The sequence below is a fragment of the Budorcas taxicolor genome, chromosome 9 (assembly GCF_023091745.1).
Source record: "Budorcas taxicolor isolate Tak-1 chromosome 9, Takin1.1, whole genome shotgun sequence".
Lineage (NCBI taxonomy): Eukaryota > Metazoa > Chordata > Mammalia > Artiodactyla > Bovidae > Budorcas > Budorcas taxicolor.
In genome coordinates this window covers 40,876,343-40,896,856 of record NC_068918.1, presented here as the reverse complement: position 1 = coordinate 40,896,856, position 20,514 = coordinate 40,876,343, and the positions used below count along the sequence as shown (strand labels likewise).

At 32.8% G+C, this 20,514-nt stretch overlaps 1 protein-coding gene across 1 annotated transcript in view; it reads right to left on the bottom strand.

The window, feature by feature from the left end:
• Positions 1–20,514, bottom strand: part of ASCC3 (activating signal cointegrator 1 complex subunit 3) — a 315,102-nt gene that overhangs the window by 103,359 nt on the left and 191,229 nt on the right. The window contains exons 18-29 of the mRNA XM_052645754.1: positions 20,245–20,331; positions 19,214–19,390; positions 15,909–16,134; positions 14,128–14,282; positions 10,908–11,006; positions 9,797–9,965; positions 7,424–7,644; positions 5,480–5,565; positions 3,858–4,024; positions 3,602–3,747; positions 3,361–3,481; positions 1,052–1,194 (exon numbers count right to left, since the gene is read on the bottom strand). Of these exons, the coding sequence (XP_052501714.1) occupies positions 1,052–1,194; positions 3,361–3,481; positions 3,602–3,747; positions 3,858–4,024; positions 5,480–5,565; positions 7,424–7,644; positions 9,797–9,965; positions 10,908–11,006; positions 14,128–14,282; positions 15,909–16,134; positions 19,214–19,390; positions 20,245–20,331 (1,797 nt within the window). The remainder of the gene's footprint in view (positions 1–1,051; positions 1,195–3,360; positions 3,482–3,601; positions 3,748–3,857; positions 4,025–5,479; positions 5,566–7,423; positions 7,645–9,796; positions 9,966–10,907; positions 11,007–14,127; positions 14,283–15,908; positions 16,135–19,213; positions 19,391–20,244; positions 20,332–20,514) is intronic.

Here is a 20,514-nt window from a genome sequence, read left to right as displayed (position 1 = left end):
TAAAGTTTTAGGGGTGTATGCATGGGTATATGGTATTTCAATTTGGTAAGGTTCCCACACAAATATATTTTTAAAATGCTGTACTGCAACAGATAAAAACCCAAAGGAATGAAGGGACAAAAGAGAATAAATATATGGAAAAAAATGTTCAACTACAAAAAAACTAAGGCACACATTAAAACACTAAAACAAGGAACATTTTATCTATAACAATAAATTACAACAAGTGAGTATATACTGAGACTGTTACTCTCATACACTGCTGACAGTTCATACATCAATAGGGATAATCAAAATTGGTACAGCCCTTTTAGAAAGTAATTATGTGTGTATGAAAAATTATAAAAAATGGCTACATTATTTGAACCATTAATTTTAAATTTATAAGTCTATACTCAGGAAATAACTCTAAATAAAGAAAAACCCATAATAATAAAGATGAATGATTATTTAATTATAGGAGAAAAGTACAATGGAATAGTCATATAATAGAATTATGCAGATATGAAAACATTTTAATGATGCTTATTACTTAAAGGACAATAATAGGCTTTACTTATCAGTGTTTTCTAAGTTTTTGAAGATGGTCATGTTATATAGTTTATACAAAGTTAACTTTGCAAAATTGATTATGAATTTCAAGAGCAGTGAACATTCAAATATTATGAAAAAACTTAGCCAAATATTAAAATATACATAGGTGATGAAGTTAAAGGGAGAAATACAGTAATAAATGGGAAGCCTGGGTGGCTCAGTGGTAAAGAATATGCCTGCAAGGCAGGAGGGATGGGTTTGATCCCTGGATCAGGAATTTCTCCTGGAGAAGAAAATGGCAACCCACTCCAGTATTCTTGCCTGGGAAATCCTGTGAACAGAGGAGTCTGGTGGGCTACAGTCCACGGGGTTGCAAAGAGTTGGGCATGAATTAAAAACAACAGCAACGGTAATAAATAGATTAAAACTAAACATAACTATATATGTAATTCCCATTATACTACAATACACACTAATTTGACAGGAATAAGAAGTAGAATTAAAATATGTTGCTTACCTCTCTTTCATCCATATTCAACCACTGCTTTGGATCTTCTTCGGTAGCTAGAAATGCTATCAATTCCAAAGCAGTAAGACGAGTTTGACGTCTTGATGAGACAAATATCAAAACAGGTTTGGCTGGAGAATGGCTTCTGATTGCTGTTGAAAAATTATAGAAAATAAAATAGTAAGCCACTTAAACCAGAATCTGAATTTCATTAGGATATCAAATAAATGCATGGAAACTAAGGATGTAAATGATTTAATTGAATTCTGAATTTGGTCATGAAATTCTGACATTATACTAGAGAAATGATAGGAAAGGAAAGGTAGCTGTCTCTACTTAGGGGAATTTTCTGCCCAAGACAGGGAAGACTGAACTATCTTGACTCCTGGTTCAGTTCTGACCTGCCAAGGAAGGAGACTTAAAAGCTGAGACTCTCCATAAACAACTGTATATGGATACAACTGTACAGGGATACTAGGTCTTAGGTTGGGTTTTCTATTTTTGAGTTGTGTTTCTGCTTGGCCAAGCAATGATATTGCAGCGTTAGTTGGTCCCGGGGTCTGGAGAGAGAATCAAGACCTGAGGCAGGGGTGGGGTTGAAGGAAAGCCACAAAAAATTCCTTTTATTTTTGTCCTGTCACCAGTAGATAGAAAAATTAAGTGAGTTTGTATCAATAAATTAATCAGATATGTCAGAAAAATGTTTTCCCCAAAACGTAAGTATAAGGTTTAAAGTGGGAAGATAAGAGAATGCAGAAGAGAGCTGAAGAAAATACCATACTTGAATCCATGTCTGGGTGATGGCACATAGGGAGTAGAAACACAGAAGATGAGTAGTTTGAAAACTGGGTAATAAGACTGAAAAAATATTACTTAAATAGCCACACAAATCATTTGACTTAACTGGAATTGAAGTTTCTTTGCTATGCATTGGTTCCAAAATACTGATAAGATGGCACAAGGAGAATTTATACTTATGTGTACATAGGTCTCTTTAAACAGAGATATTAGAAATTTTTATACTAAAAAGTACAACTTCCTTATAATTTCTTGTTTGAAAGGTGAGCTGCAGAATTTCTTTTTATGGGCTAAAAGAACAAGGCTCATAAATGGAAATGTTGACATGACCTTGGCTATATTTATACCTAAGAGTGAGAAATAAAGCTATCACAAAATCATAAATGTAAACTCAAAGAAATATAGTGATCCACTACAGGTATAATAGTTTACAAGGATAGCTGCTGTACTTCTGCAATATTTAGAGAAGTGTAGGTATAGTTAATTTACTATTGATTTACATAATATAAAATGCTTCATTTCAATCACTGGTTTGGGATCAGTCATTCCTTAAATGGAACCAATCTATCAAACATACTGTGGAAAATTAACACATTCACAGTAGATCAGAATTTATAGAATGCAAATGGTAATACTTTGATAAATCATATTAGAGATACATTTAAAATACACATATTAGTACAATATTGGTATCATTGGTGCACATAATCATGAATGAATGAATTTGCCTCTTTTTTAAACTTCAAACATTTAATGGATTTTTGCTGCTGCAAGAACAGGTGTGGCTGAACAGTTCACGGCAGATTTATTGTTCATTAGTGATTTTGTACAATGCTTCTGTGGAGGTGTAAATAATCTGAACTGCCAAGATTGGTCTCCAGTTCACAATCAATACTTTGCTTCTGTCATAAGGCTAATTACAGCAGCTAAAAAGTCACCTCACAACTGTCACCTCACAATCAACAGCAGTTCACATTAGAGAATTTATTTTGGAGGTTATTTTTAATTGATATAATAAATATTCCTTATGCAGCCTAAACACGAAAACATGTTTCAATAAAACAGGAGTGTTATTCTTAAATCTTTCCTGCCTGCCTAATTTGTTAGAAAGGGAAAAACAAAAAATAAAACATAAACAGATACATAGCCAAAAAAAGTACTGAAAATTTTCAGATGATTTCTGATAAAAATTAATATTATGAGTCTAAAATAAATATTCTACTTGTCATTTACTCAAGTTACTATCATAATACCTTAATAAATTAATTTTAAGAATAATTTGATTTTTTTAGAGTACATACATTTATTCTACTATGAAGACATTTTCACTTATGAAATTAAACTTTCAATAGTCAGTTCAATATATATTAATATTCCTCAACAGTTAACGTAAATAGTTCTAGATATCTGTAGAAGTTGGAGCAGCACCACCCTTTCAAAGAAGCCCAGGACATTTAGAATGCATTTAAAGGCTACCATACAAAACAGCTGTTATTCATCCCAGGAAATCTGAAGCTTACCCTGAAATGTAGGCTTATTCATACTAGCCATACGAGGACAGTAATGTTGACCTGGGAAACCCTGAATGTGAACTTCCAGTGGAACTGGGCGTACTGATGGTCGGAAGTTGAACAAGCCCATCTAGAGTGAAAATGAGAGAGAAACCATTTCCAGTTTTTATACTTTATAATATTCTAGTGCTTCCTTAATAAGGCCCTAACCCATACTATGAAATGTCTGGTTTACCCATCTTTCACATACCTGACGAATATTGAGCCAGTCAGCAAGGTCTCTGGCATTAGCTAATGCAGTGGATAGTCCAACTATCCTAACAGGCTTTTCTGTGTGGGATGAGATGAAATTCGTTCGAGATACAATGACTTCTAGAACAGGGCCTCTTTCTTCCCCTAAGAAAGAGGAATAATGCACGTTAATCATTTAACAAGTCCTGATGCTAGCTGCTGCAGGTATGAGGAGTCCAAGTTTGTAAACTGGATTCAGATGCAGTGGTACCCACCGAGCAGATGGATCTCATCTATGATGAGAATAGTGACTTGCTTTACATAGTTCCTATTTTGCCAGCTTCGGCTGACTCCATCCCACTTCTCTGGTGTGGTCACAATAAGGTCAGCCTTGGCAATGGATTTCATATCAGGAGTTACATCTCCTGTCAGTTCAATAACTCTGGAGGAGAATAAAAATGATCCCTTAAAATTTTCAGGTAACACATGAGCTTAGAAAACCAAAATATGGCCTTCAAAATACAATTTTATTATGCTTAAAACTAATTCATCTCCCTTTGACTTCTGAAATTTTCTGACTTGAGTCCAAAACAGATATTTCTTAATGATTCTAAGATGATTTCCTCCCATAAAATGAAGAATATATAAAAGCAAATCACTGAAATCTAACTTCTATGCAGATATGCAAGAGTATCAAACTTTGTTTTCATTATATTTACAAAGTCTCTACCCTTCGTGATTTTACAGAGGTGAACTCACACCTCCTCCTTATGTTGGAATAAACACCTTTCTAATGAGGGAAAGTGTTAACTTATTAAGACAAAAGGAGGCATTCATTAAGAATATAATTGCGTGTAAATTTTGTTTCTTTTCTTAGGTTGAAATTGTCTAGATATTACAGGCAAATTCAAATATATAAGGACACAAACAAGGTAAGCTGGGGCAAATATATTGTCTTCCCATTCTGAGAAGATCTCAGAATTATTGTGAGAAAGAAGGAAAATTGAAGGCTAACTCCAAATTTTAGGTAACCATGAAGTCATTTTTATATCTGTTTTGACATTCAAAAAACAGAAAAAAAAAAAAATCAAGATTAGTTCCTCCAAGGATAGCATTCCCAAAGCTTTACGTTCCTTTTATTATTTTTTTACATTTTATTTATTATTTTGAATAGGTAATATATTTGATGGTTCAAAGTATATATATATATATAGTAAATAGTCTCTGCAAAATGGATATTCTCATCACCTGATTCTCATTCTAAAACAAACACATAGTTATATTCTTCATCAAGTTTTAAAAACAAAAGGGGAATACTTAAAAACAGTTCTTTAAACAGTATCTTGGAAGATCTATTTTTCAGTATATAGAATTCATTTTTTTCATAGAGTAAGACAATATTTTGCATGGTGTGAATGTGTCATAGTATATTTAGTGATGCTCCAGCGGTCACTCAGGTTACATGCAATCTTGCTATTAAAAAAATATTATAATAAGTAACCTTGTCAATAGTAAAAAAAATTTTTTTTAAGTCATGTTCTCCAATGATTTTCTTTTTTTTTTTTTGGTAAATTATTTATATGCAAAATGCCTTCTAAGCAGTTTTTGGAAGCTACTTTGAAGTGTGTGAAAGAAAAATAGAGACATATCTTATTTTTCTTTTGTTTTTGAATCTAAAGTTTTGAGAAAATTTTCTTGCCAAATAAAAGTATAAGTAAATTAAGGGCTTTCATTTTTCAATCTTGAAACAAGTGAGAATATTGATAACATTTTAACTAAAACACTTTTAAATACAATGAAAACCATTTAAAAGCATTCAACAGTTTTAGGCAAATCTTTTATTTCTTGATCCTTTTCAATTATTCATCACATATCTTCTGAAAAAGGAAGAACTTACTTTTTACCAAGTTTTTCTTCTATTCTAACTTTCCAATCATCCATTCGTTCACGTACTAGGGCTTTTAAGGGTGCAATATACACTGCCTAAAAAGGGGATGCAAAATGATCTCATGAAAACAGTGACATCATTTTCAAATACAGGTAAACTCAACAAAATTTATCAAAATATAAGTGTAGCTTTAAAAATGTACCTTTTAATACTGAAAGACTTAAAATTTTAAATTAATGGGAAAATTAATTAGCTTAAACTACATTTAGCCAAAGTAAGACATGAATGTAACAAATCATAAAAATACTGACATAGAAAATTTTAAATATTTTTTAAAAAGCACCATTGGTATTTTCTTTAGGTGGTTTATAATGAAATTATCATTAAAAATTTTTTAATTTTAATTGGAAGATAACTGCTTTACAATATTGTGTTGGCTTCTGCCATACAACAACATAAATGAGTCGTAAGTATACATATGTGCCCTCTCTCTTGAACCTCCTCACCACTCCCTTCTGCATCTCACCCCTCTTGGTTGTCACAGAATGAAATTATCTTTTAACATAATGTGAAAATTTTTAAAAAACTAGAAGATAATAAATTATATATGTTATAACTCTTTCATGAAAAAAGCTACTAATTTTGAAATTATACAGATAAATAATCTGGTTGTTTAAATTTTAATGCAGACTTTATGGAAGACGCCAATGCCAGTCATACATTTTAGGTGTTCTACAATTTAAAAAACAAAAATAAATTAAAAAAAAACAACAACCCTGGTCTTTAATAATCTAAACTTTCATACAGATTACTTACTGGAAAAAAATCCTTTCCTCTATAAAATGTTTCAAATTTAGAACAGAGCTCTACTGGTTGCGTTAATTTGTCTCCTAATGGCTTCTATAGTAGCTCATCTGGTAAAGAACGCGCCTACAGTGCAGGGGACCCCGGTTTGACTCCTGGGTTGGGAAGATCCCCTGGAGAAGGGATAGGCTACCCACTCCAGTATTCTTGAGCTTCTTGGTGGCTCAGATGGTAAAGAATCCGCCTGCAATGTGGGAGATCTGGGTTTGATCCCTGGCTTGGGAAGATCTCCTGGAGAAGGGAATGGCCACCCACTCCAGTATTCTTGCCCGGAGAATTCCAGGGACAGAAGAGCCAGGCAGGCTACCGTCTGGAGGGTCACAAAGAGTCAGACACAACTGAGTGATTTTCATTTTCACTGTTTTTCACTTTCAATGGATCCATAGCCACATAATAAACTTAAGAGTAGGAAAACATAAAGCTAAGCAGGGAAGAATAGCTACTAAGTGAAAATCATTAAAAAAGGAAGTTAAAACATTTCTAAAATCACAAATGATGAGGAAAAGAGCACGTAATTCTAATCATAACAAATAAATTCACTTTTTTGGAAAAAAAGTTTTCTGAGAGTACTTCACATTTCAAGAAAGCTTAAAATCAACACTTATTTGACTCGACACATTATTTACATTAATAATAGCATGGCCATTTGGAGAAATGTGGAATAAAGGCTGCCTTGGTATTTCCTGTGTGTAATCAGCTGTATTTATTAAAATATTAGCATTTTCTTCACAGCCAAAGGGTTTGATTATGATTAATGATTATGAATCATTATATTTCTTATAAGTATGGCTATATGAACTACATATCTTACAATGAAATTTCCTATGAATTATAGATACTTTACAATGAGGAAAGGACACGTAAGCACCAATAAGTACATTAGAAATCCAACTAAAGGACTCCAAAGTGTTAATATAAATTTTCTTGTGGCCATTTACTCATATATTGATCTGGGCCCCCCTGAAAAACTCACAAGGGAGTGGCAAATCTATTCAGTAAGTCCTGCCAGTATATTTAGAACTGGCTAATTTACAGATTATAAATTATGTTTTATAATTGAATGTAAATATATGATTGTTTCCAACTGACCTTTGAAGCAGGGTACTTGTTGAAGACTCTGAAAATGGCTAATTCAGCTGCAACAGTCTTTCCTGATCCAGTGGGTGCTCCAAGTAAGACATTACAGTCTGTGTGATACAGCGTATGAAATATTTGTGTCTGCACAGGGTTAAAGTGGCTGAAGTTGTACAGTGCTTCATATGCTTCACAGCCCAAAGCTGTGATAGGTAAAGGCTGAAGATCCAGTAATTCTGAAAAGATTCAACAAGTACATACAAAACTGGAGAACACGCATGTTATAAAATACTGTCTTTTTGAAACAAATTATAATAATCCTTAATTCTTTAGAGGGAAAAAAGGATTAGCCAATTCTTATGTACTAGTTACAGATCGTCCCCCCCTCCCCATTACCATGATTATGATATTGACATACATATTAAACACTTTTCTCGCAGAGCTCCCTCTAAGACACCGCTAATGATCTTCCAATCAGGAAAGAGATTTGAATGAGTGGTATATGGAAATATACATGTTTTAGAAGAAAACTAAATCTACACTAACCTGTAGAAGAAGGAAAACCACTTGCAAACTAGTAGTAGAACAGTTACCAAGAACAAATAACTCTTCATTTGTTAGATAATTGACAAAACAGTGGTTGAGTGCACTGTTGTTCTAGACAGTTCAAACTAACATGAACTTAAGAAGAAAATAAAATAAATTAAATAAAATAAGAAGAAACTTGGGTGGGAGTTTTAAATCAGAGCTTGACTGGGTAAATAAGAACTGTGCTGAGGAAACATGGAAAGAAACTAGATTTAACTGTAAATCATCAGAAGTCCAGGAGATTAGAAAATCAAAATGATTTTGAGAAATAAAGTTATACCTAGATACCCTTGAACTTGACAGTCATTTCGTTTTCCTATAATCCAGAAAGGTATCAGTTAGCTAATTTCAGGATTATTCCATGAAGTGTGATTCTACTTATGTGAAGTGAGTAAGAATGGGAAAAAAAAATCAAGAAGGGAACATGGTGGTCTGTATCTTGAGTCGGATCTTCACAGTACAGCTTCAAAGTTGAAAGTACGGAGAGTTCTCGTTTCAAAAAATGTATTTAAAAGTAAAAAGCTAATTTTTAAAATACTATCACTGCCCCACTGCTCTACTCTATTACATAGGTAATTGACTGAGAACTAACTGTATGTTTCTTATACCAGATTACAATCACTGATATGTTTTGAAGCATTGAAAATCAAGAAGCAAGGAATTTTTAACTTGTAATGCCAATCAAAGCATAGACATATTCTTAACACTAAAAAAATAAACATTTCAGCATTCACTGACAATGTTAAATTAAGGTGTTTTACTTCTGAGAAATACGAAGATTTTTCCTAGCTGATTCGAGCTCAGTGGAATGCCTGTATATATACTTGGATCCACACAGAACTAGAAATCATTGAGGTTACATCATATATTTTTTAATATCAATTGATATGTCATAGTGGTACATTTGTTGCATTTAAAAATGTCAGAAAATCAGCTAATTACATAAATAAGGTAAAACATGCTTATCCACTCAACAAAGAAGGGATTAAATGAGAATTAAAATATAACATCAATACATGTTAAAATCAGGTACTGCAAGCATAGAGACCTAGTAATGAGGTTGGTAGCATATGTTTAAAACACCCACAAAAGAGAAACAGACTCAGAGACACAGAGAACACACTTGTGGTTGCCAAGGGGAAGGAAGAGAAGGAGAGGGATGGAGAGTTTGGGGTTGGTAGATTCAAATCATTACATTTAGTAGGGATAAACAACAAGGTCCTAACGTATACCACAGGGAACTAGGCTTAATATCTTGTGATAAGCCATAATGGAAAAAATATCAAAAGTGTATATATGTATATATAACTGAGTCACTGTGCTACCCCGCAGAGACTGACACAACACTGTCAATCAACTACATTTCAAACAAAAAATACAGCACCAGACATTTTTAAGTATTTTATTTTGAGATTCTACATATCACAAAGCTTATTTGATGAAAGAAAATCAGAAAAGTCTTCTTCAATGAATAGATCAATAGATATTGCAATTTCATTATTTTTTGAGAAATCATGATTATAGAGATGAAGGTACAGTAATAGAGCAACAGTAAGTGTCATTCTTGTTAACTGAACTAGGCTTAGTTTAATGTATTTGGAACTCAAATTAAAAAAAAAAATTAAGGCCTCCATTAGGGTCTACATTTGATTTTGAAAAGTCTCTTCTCAAATTATATTGATAAATAAGATGGGTTTTTATTTAGATTCAGACAATTTTAAAGCATAGATACTTTTCAACATGAACTACAAACAACAATTTTGGAAAATCAATGATTCAAGTTACTACTCCACATGTTACCTGTATGGGGAGGATGTCTCTCTGGTAGAATCAGATGTTGAAAGTTGATAATACATACAGCCTCAGCTCCTAACCATCGATCAGACACTGCTCGAATGTAGTATTGGGAAGGCAAAGGCTCAAAAATAGGGATTGTAAATACCAGTAGTTGAGCTTCTTTACTAATGACCTAATGTGAAATAAAGTACAGAATGAATATGGTTATTCTAGTAGCATAGAGGCCTTATTATTCTCTTGTAAAAACAATGGTATCTACAGCAATATGTACTAAAGAGAAAGAAAATATCTTGGATTTCTAAATAGAGATATTCAGATACTTCAGAAACTTGTAGGTGGTCATCCTCTGAGGAGATCTGACATTATAAAAGGAAAAACATATGCCCAACTTATAATATTTACATACACATATCATCATGTATTATCAAGTAACCAATTTAACTCATTATCATAATTTCCCTAACTTCATTCATTCAAGTATTTAACTTCATAATGTTTAGCGAATTATTCATTTAATATTTAAAGAAAATCTTTCACTACCATAAGTGGAATAACAGGACACTTGGCATAAATAAAAGAATCATGAACACAAAGGAAATGAAAATAAAATATTGCTATAAAATTCTATAGATGTCCACTCAGGCCTAAAGCTTTTTTTTCTTTGATAAAAAGAGAAATTAGGAATGAAGCATCATAGTGAATTCCATTAAACTGAGTCTTTCTTTTGGAATTTTAAAAAAGAATGTCTTTTATAGAATGTATTCAGTAGTCTTAATACTGTACCTATGTAACACCTGAAGTTATTTTTTATTCATTTAATTTTTAAAATTTTATTTATTCCACCCATTTGACACATTCCACCCCTCTGGAATCTAGGGCCTTAAACCATTAGAAAGATTACAATTTAATTTCTCAAATGAAAATCATACTGAATATATGAATATTATAACATTTAATCACTATTCTCTTTTAAAACCAAACAGAAATATAAAACATTATAAATAAAGCTTCAATGACATTATGAAATTATAGAGAAATAGGTAAAAACAGAAATTAGTTGATATTTTCTTTTCAATGATAGCAACAAAATAAGGATAGAGTCAGACATATTTACCTGTTTTTTTAGAACTAGGAAATACTCTGAATGATAAATATGATCATTTGTAGGATCTTCTACCCAAATCCACCACGGTTCTCCTACTGTCCCATGGACCTAGAAGGAAAATAGTATCCTAATACTATATATTTTAATTCAAGTAAGGGATTCTATTGTTAGCATTCCCAGAACCCATTCCTTTCTCTCTTTTTAACAGATTTATTGATATGGAATTTACTTAAAAAAATTTACTCACTTAAAGTATACAGTTCAATAGTTTAAATACTTTTACAAAGTTTTGTGACCATCTTTATAATCTGATTTTAGGACATTTTCATCATCTCCTAAAGAACCTTGTACCCTAACTATCTTTCCATCATATCAACCTCCATCTCTTGACAACCAGTCTATTTTCTTTCTCTATAGATTTGCCTGTTTTTGACATTTCACATAAATGGAATCATATGCGACTGGTTTCTTGCACTTGCCATAACATTTTCATTCACGTCATAGCATGCGTCAGTACTACATACCTTCTTACTAACAGGTAATATTCCATTGGATAGAAATATTGTATTTTGTGTTCTCATTCCTTTCTGTTTTTATTCCTAACAAAGCCTAGACTTGTTCAGTATGTTCATCTCTTTTTCTCTCTCACGTAACATTGAAGGTTACCCCACCTCCAAGAGTAATTTTGGTTAGTATACGCTAATCAGTTTATAGTATCCCCCTCACAAGAGCGTGTGGCAAGGGACAGGCACATGGCCAGTACTGGCCCAGTCAGGCTGAAGAAAAGGTGCATGCTCTGGGCTGCTGAAGCAGGGAGTATTTTTTCCCTCTCTCTGTTAACTGCGAACAAGGAAGCATGAATACATTTGAGAAGTAGCCAAAAGTATCAGCAGAGAAAAGAGATGGAAAGATCCTGTGTCTGGAACAGTATTATTAAACAGAAGACTCAGTCATCTTTAGGGCCTATTCTACCCTTGGACCTATCATTTTGTAAGAGGATATATCTTCTTTGGGCTTCCCTGGTGGCTCAAGTGGTTAAGAATCTGACTGCATTGTGGGAGTTGCAGGTGACTCAGGTTCAGTCCCTGGGTCAGGAAGATCCTCTGGGGGAGGGCATGACAACCCACTCCAGTATTCATGCCTAGAGAAGCGTGGACAGAGGAGCCTGTGGGCTACATACAGTCCATGGGGTTGCAAAGAGCTGGACATGACTGAAGCGACTTAGCACACACACATATCTTCTTTTCCTTAAGTCAGTTTGAGACTACTCACATTTGCTTTTCTTACAGCCAACAGTATTCCAACTGATAAATGCAGCTACGAAAATAATTTAAGTACTCCATTCTGCTAATGCATTGTGGAAGATTTATTATGTATCTTAAGAGAAGAAAATAGGGTAAAAAAATCTAAAACTTCTATGTATTTCAATATATAAAAACTAGAGTTTGTGGCTAATGGTTCTGCAAGGAGATCCAACCAGTCCATTCTGAAGATCAGCCCTGGGATTTCTTTGGAAGGAATGATGCTAAAGCTGAAACTCCAGTACTTTGGCCACCTCATGCGAAGAGTTGACTCACTGGAAAAGACTCTGATGCTGGGAGGGATTTGGGGCAGGAGGAGAAGGGGACGACAGAGGATGAGATGGCTGGATGGCATCACGGACTCAATGGACGTGAGTCTGAGTGAACTCTGGGAGTTGGTGATGGACAGGGAGGCCTGGCGTGCTGCGGTTCATGGGGTCGCAAAGAGTCGGATACGACTGAGTGACTAAACTGAACTGAACTGAACTGAATCTTGTAATTTATATAAATTTTATATTTATAAAAATATTAAGTATAATTTTCTTTCATCTTGTCCTCACAGAAATTCTGTGAGAAAGATAATTATTATTATAATACATGTTTACAGATGAGGAAACTGAAACAATGAATGGTAGGACACTTTAAGGCCAATGGTTGATTTCAGTTAGGACTATGGTTGGGTATAGTAAAATGCATTCACTTTAAAGAGGTACTAATGTCACACAGACGATGACATTATGACAAATATTGTAAATATGCAGACGATATTTACTTACACTTAACTAGAACCTTATAAAGTAGGCACTGCTATACTACATTTACTGATTTTCATTCCCCACTGGCCTCTTGAAAGAAAGGACTGCCACTTGCTTGTCTGTACCTACAATCTCTTTTCTACTGTACTCTTTGCATAGTGACTGGTGCAAAGATAGACCTTAAGAGTTATTGAGGGTTTCCCTGGTGGCTCAGTGGTAAAAGAATCTGCCTGCAATGCAGGAGACCCGGGTTCAATCCCTGGATCAGGAAGATCCCCCGGAGAACGAAATAGCAATCCACTCCATTATTCTTGCCTGGAGAATTCCACAGACAGAGGAGCCTGGCAGGCTACAGTCCATGGAGTTGCAAAGAGTTGGACATGACTGAGCAGCTAACACACAAAGAATTACTGCCTGAATAAGAGGATCCAGAGTGGATTTTCAACGTGTGTATGTGTGTGTGTATATATATATATACACACACACAGAGTCACAGGTAAGTTTTAGAAGAAAGTACAGAAGTAGGGGTAAAAACAGAAATAGGAAAGGGATGGAAGCCAAAGAAGGACATTTGCAAGAAGGACAATGTATAGCACTTAATGTTCATGGAAATAAGGAAGATAACTAAGGAAAGGCTATTTATTATGGCAATCAGTCTTCGGTGATCACTGAAGTAGTTGTCTCAGTGGGAATCAGATGACCAGGCGGTAAATGTAGATTACTCCTTCTACAAGTCTAATAGTGAAGAAGCGAATGATAGTTTGAGAAACATCAGGATTTTAAAAGGGCTCTTTTAGCATGAAGAATCTTGAATTTTAAGTACGTTAAAATGACAGAGTACATAGAGCTAGAAAAAAAATGAAAGAGGATAGAATTAAGCAAAGTCGCTAGGGAGTTGAAACCACTATACCATTGTTTCACGTGAAATTTTAGGTTTCCTATAAATCTCTGACGGTGTCTCATTGGTTGACGTATTATTCATCTATTATACCACATGCTTACCTTGAGGATGAGACTAAATACTACTATAATGTTTTAAATGATTCTTCAATGTATATTCTTTTTAAAGGATTTTCTATATGCCTTGAGGACAGATGTAGGGAGGTGTAGTTGAACCTGGAGTACAGACATTTTTCCTTAATGCAGGCAGAATTAGGTGTTTTCCATGTCTACCTGATCATTCCAGGAGAAATCAGGAGAGATGCTAAGCGTCACTCGGAGGACAGTCCGTGTGATGGGCTGAATGGATGCCTCCATCGTTACAGAAGGAATCTGATGAACACATTGTTTGACCTTGAGCCCAATATTCACATGATGCAGAATGTGACCTGCAGGGAAAACATCAGTTAGAAGAAATGTGTCCAGACAGGAAAAAAGCAATAAAATCTGACTTGTAAATGGGATTTCAGAGAAGGTGATTTTATTGCTTGTTTTATAATTTGCTATGTAGAATGGTTGACATTCTTGACCTGGCATGTTTGAATATTTTTTAATAGTTAACTTGAATTAGCAATTCATAGCTCTGAAAACCAGTGTCAGGGTTTTTTCTTTTTTCAGCTATTAACAGGGTTCTTAAAATTACTGAAACTTGATAGTTTTTAAACTACTATAAACAGTTCTACTTTTCTCCTAGTCAGTCTAAGACCCATTATAGAAATATTTAGTATTTTGTGAAAACAGTCATTAATTTATTCAAGGCCTATTTCAGAACTCTATAACCATGATGGAAAATGCTTTAGTAATCAAACACAACTAACTTACATGCCTACTTCCAGGAAACACAGATAAAATATAAAATATGGCCAATCTAGAACAAAATTAACCACTTATATATACATATTTTAAATGTTGAGATCCTGAAATATAGATATGCATGAAAGCACCAGGGTGGCGTTGGGGGGATCACAGACGTGACTGCCTAGAAACATTTTCCTACTCTAATTCAAGCGACTAAGTGGAAATAGGTTATATTTTTAATAGGATCAGTATTTCTTATGTGTCCTGGTGGTTCATAATATAATCTTTTTAAAGCACATTTATAAGTAAACCAAAATGTTTTAGGTACACTAAAGTTTGAAACTAAAGTGATTCCTCTTATTTTAATAAAATATTTACATTAGAAAACGCGAGTAATCCCAACTTTCTAGTTCATATTTTCAATTTCTATTTTTATTGATATCTCCCTTTGTTCATTCCATCTTACAAGTATTCTTATTGCACAGGGGAAATAACTATCCCAGCCTCTCCTTGTATCTATGAACCTTTTGCCAAACCCCTCTTCTCCTCAGCCTGCTTCCCTTAATGCGTAAAGCTTATTCTATTCAGAATCTGAAACATTACCTAATCCATGTTTGTTCAACAGAATGTTAAGGCACATGGCAAGACATGCAGGGATAATTTTTCAGTATTATGTGAAAAGCATAGAAGACCAAATACTATTTACACACTGATACCAAAAGTATTTAAAGATCTATACATATATAATGATGAGGCTCATTTAGAATCTGAAGAATTGTACAGTGTATTGTTGACATAATGTTTTTGTTAAAATACTGTTGATACACATAACAAAAGGCAATGAAATGAATTAAATATTAAGAAATAATTTGAGAATAAATGTCATTAACTAATTCTCATTATTTGTAGCTGTGAACAGATATAAGATTGTAGCTGTAAACAGATATAAGATTTTACAGATATAAGATTGTATCTGTAAAATAATCAAGGGTATGACAACCTAAACTCCATTTTAACTAGTAATTTCATTGAGTAACTACATAAACTTTAAACTTCAAAAATTTAAATTTTGCTTGAGTTTAGATCAATTAAAAAACAAATAAAATGGTAAGTTTATCTTTAGTAAAATGAAAATTCATAATGCTTTTTGTAACATTAAGAAAAATATTTTAATTGCATGTAACAGTTACATTAAAACATTTTTGCTTCCTTCTTACCTATTTCATCTTTCCTCATATCTTTCAGTTTATCCACAGTAAGATTTTTTTCTTCTAATCTTGTTAGAATGTGTGGTGGTAAGACTGAAAATTGTCTCAAAGGGCTAGTCCAACCCCAAAGCCTCTTGTCAATGACTTTACTAAGATTCAGGAGCCTGTAGGTCATGGCGGGCCAACGTTTCCTCAAAGCAATTTCAAAAAGAGCACGGACAATTCTAGCTGCATTCTGAAGAATGAAAAGGGGGATTGGTGGTTAGGTCTAATGTCATTTTTAATTTATCAATGAAATTATTATTCAGACTCAGTTTAAAAAGTATGTCAAACTGCATCCTTTAATTGTGGGCAACATCCATCCTCATATACTTCTAATTATCTTTATTACTTTTACACAAGAATAATCGATCCTTTTATGTGGATGTTATTCTGGTTAATTCTCCAAGAATAGCTTTATTTCCAAGTTCTTAGGAAGTTCCACATCACATCTCCCTAAACAGGAATGAAGTAGATGAGACAAATATTGCAAAATATTTAGGAGGTTATTGAAACCATTTAGAGTCTAAGAGACAGCAGTGGATGTCCTTGGGTACATAGTGTAATGATCAAATTTATAAAGCTATTTGGAGAAAAGCAGAAGATTTGGGATCCAGTCAGAGAGAACAATTAGTGAGAAAAAACAACAAATAATATTGATGAGTGCAACTACCCATATTAATGGCTTCCTAACAAACCAATGTGTTCACTGCTTTATATGTATTATCTCATTTAATTTTTATGACAAATGCATTTGACTGGTCTTGATATTATGATTTTATAGATGAAGATACTAAAGTTTAGTGATGTTAATAATTTGGAAAGTTGGTGTCAGAGTATCTTCTGAAAGCTAGATCTAAACATTAACAAAGTTAACACCAAGATTCTAAATTCAGTGATCTGAGGAAAACCTCATTCACAGACATACAGAAAGACACAATGATTGAGGCCCTTTTCACAGTTTTCATTTGTTTTGCTTCCTTCTATTATTAACTTTCAGATCATTTTATGGAAGATTATTTAAAAAATCATGAACTTAGAGACATCTATAATATCTAATAACATGTGAATTTGAAAATGAGGAATATTAAATCTGGTCAAAATCATAAAAATATATTAAAAATAGTGAGATTTTAAATAGCAAAATGGCAAACATGATATGGCTTGAAATTATGAATTGAAAAATAATTATAGAGTTAAGGGCTTTGGTTTTACATTTTATATAAAGAGTATTATTCATCTTTTGATAAATTTGACTATTTGTTTCAGTATTAGAAATTTAAAAACAAATGGTATTTAGAAGTATGTGAGGCTATCTCTAATATCGTTCAAAAATGAAAGGATGGCTCTCATTAGGCATTAAAATGATAAATAAATTGAATATTTTTATTATTATAGCTATCAAGTAGGTATTCCTACAGCATGCCCAGATGCTCTTCTAAAAACTGTCAGGCTAATTTTTTCAACTGTGTTTGAAAATGCGTTTTAATATTTCAGAGCCTATGGTTGTTCCCTAAAAGCTAAAAGAAACGGAAAGAGAAATTCTGTGTAACATAATGCAAATAGGACATTTTAATCTGGAATGATACAAATTGGGTGGGAACAATGATCAAAATCTCTAACATGCAGAAGATACAGGCTCCTTTATAACACCATAGAATAAAAAAACTAAGGATTTATTTTAAGGGCTGAGAGAAAGCTTCAGGAGTACAGAAGGAAGTACCATTTTACAGATCTGACAGTGCTTGTAGAACTAGTAATGGCTTAAACTTCAAACAAACAAAAAACCCCCAAACTCAACAAAATTTCTTTAACGTAGTCAAGAATGATAAAGCAATAGCAGCTATTTAAGAAGAACCAGGGATGCCTTGAGATACATCCTCAACCTTCTGAGACTGACTTTCTGGGTACCAATCATGAGGAAACCATGAGTTTTATACTGTAAAGCAATTTGTAAATCAATCTCTGATAATATCTTCATAATCTTGAATCAAGCAGAAATGTGGTCAGATTATCCATCCAGAATGCAGTAAAACTTTGCCTTTTCATTAAATCATTAAATATTTCCATACAAAACCATTAGATATATAAAATGACAATATATTATCTTTCAGAAAAACAGGTAAAACAAAAGACTTTAAAAACAATGGTTCCTTGTAGAGCTTTAGGCTTTCAAGAATACATATATTTTTCCATGGCAGAAACATATGAGTTGCAAAATGAAAAAAAGATGTTTTCACCACATCCATATTTACTTTATATTTGAAGTCATCAGCTAGTTTCTTGGTTACTTCGATTAAATTACTGCATTTCATTCAAATTGTTTGCTAATGTATCTTGGTTTACGTTTGTAAATATTTCATGTTTACAGTTATTTCAAAGCACTCTGGTGTATACATAGTTATTAACAGTAATTCATTTAACACAAACACACTTTTTCTATATTAAGTCTTTGAACAAAATTACACAAGAAACCACATAATGCAATAGTTTCTATATTTAAAGGATGATTAACATTTTATTCTGCTTAACCTACAAGAGGCATTACTCAAAAATGAAAAAAGTATTTTTGAGAAATAGTAAATATTTCTCCCTAGAAGGAAAACCTCTCATCTGAAAGGTATATACACACACACACACACACACACACACACACACACACACACAAATCTACTTTATATATTGTATCAGGTCTTAAATATAAAAACATAAATATTACAACATTTTATACTATGATAATTCTAAAAACTAAATATTTAATGAGCGGCAATTTATGGATTAATTTTCTTTCAGCCCTCAATTTATAAGAATCAGCTTAGTAGGGAAGATCACTTTTTTAAAATAAATGATATATCATACTGAATATATGATATGAGGTACATTTATTAAACTCTGTCTAATGGTTAAAAACAATTGTTTATATTTCTAACTTTTGAAAAAAGCTACAAAGTTTCCATAATGTTTTCTTTTTGCTTGAAATATTTTTGTACTATTGCTCTAAGTAAAAGAAATGAACTTGACCATTTAAAACAGAAAAATAATCAGATACTGATATTTTTACAGGCTAAAATATAAACAGAAGCAACATAAAAAAAAAAGCTGAAATAACCACCAAATCTAACCTCTGTTCCTGATCTAATAGCACAAAATGGAATAAAAGACATACAGATTAAACAGAACAGGTTCATGAAGCAATACATTATAGCATGAATTAATTCCTTGAATCTCTAAAAGTAATCAAGGAAGATAAAACAGAAAGGGAGCAATATTTTTACCTGTGCAACGTATGCAGAATCTGATATGAGGGAGAAACTGTCCACCTCCCCTCGGCTGATGTATGTTTGAAGTAAAATGTTTATTTTCCCATAACTGTTCTCTACACCTCCAGGAGCTGAGAGTTCACAGAAATTGCTTAATAAGGCATCTAACTCCTCTATTTCCTCTTCTCTGACCTGGAAGAATCATGATTTTATAGAATTATCTGGGCTGACTTATTTAACATTTTTACACTGAAATTAAACCATACTGCATGTGTTCTAAAAGTTTCCATGTTATTACTCAACATTTTTCTTTTGTGTACTAAAATAAAAGCAATTTTTTCATAGGCAACTAATAAAATACAATGAAAAACTACCTTGAGGCTGATACAACTACATTTTATTATTCATCACTAATATTAAAGTTGCCATTGACATATAAAAACTTGATATGCCACAAAAATTAAATCTTCTGACCTCACCATCCTTCTATTGATGAGATTTCATTTTTTATTTGACCAGAGTAAAACCTCTGCCCAAATGGATTACAGCAAACTTGAATTATCTTCAAATGCATTCATTACAGTCATATATTTTTATATGGTATAACACATTCACAGCTTAAAAGTGTGAAGTACTATGATTCAAAGCATTAAAGTTTTCACTATTAATAAGATTAAATTACAATATGAGTACAGAAATATTCATATCTAAGTCTGAATCATGCATGTCCTTTATATTTTCTTCAGTGAACCTTACATTGCAAATAAACCAAAATCTACACACTAAATTCTACGATAGTTTCATTACTATAAAACCTACTTAAATTGTATTTGATTTGCAATAGAGAGCAAAGAATGGTGTCAGGTATGAAATACTATCAAAATCTATAATACTGGACATTGTTGACAAATGGAACAACATGGCTGGTACTCAAAATGTGAAGTGTCATATAGTTTACATTGTATCAGGAATAACAATTTATTGTAAATGTTTATAAATGCACATATATGATATATGCACTTAATTCAAGCTTTAAGTAATCTTACCTTGATTTGATCAAATTCTTCAGCTTTGGAGACTATAGCAAAAATATCACTTTCTGTTTTGTGAGCATCAAAGAGTTCATTGAAGGTCTACCAAAGTAAGTGTTACATTTGATTAAAATAGAAGGCCTAGTAAAATATTTTAAATTAAAAACCTGACTATAAATCACACATTCTAAAAGAACATCTGAGCCCTAGAATATGCAGAGTTACAATGCTTGTAGCACACTGCTCCAAATCATAATTTTAAACAATTATTAAAGTCACCAAAGA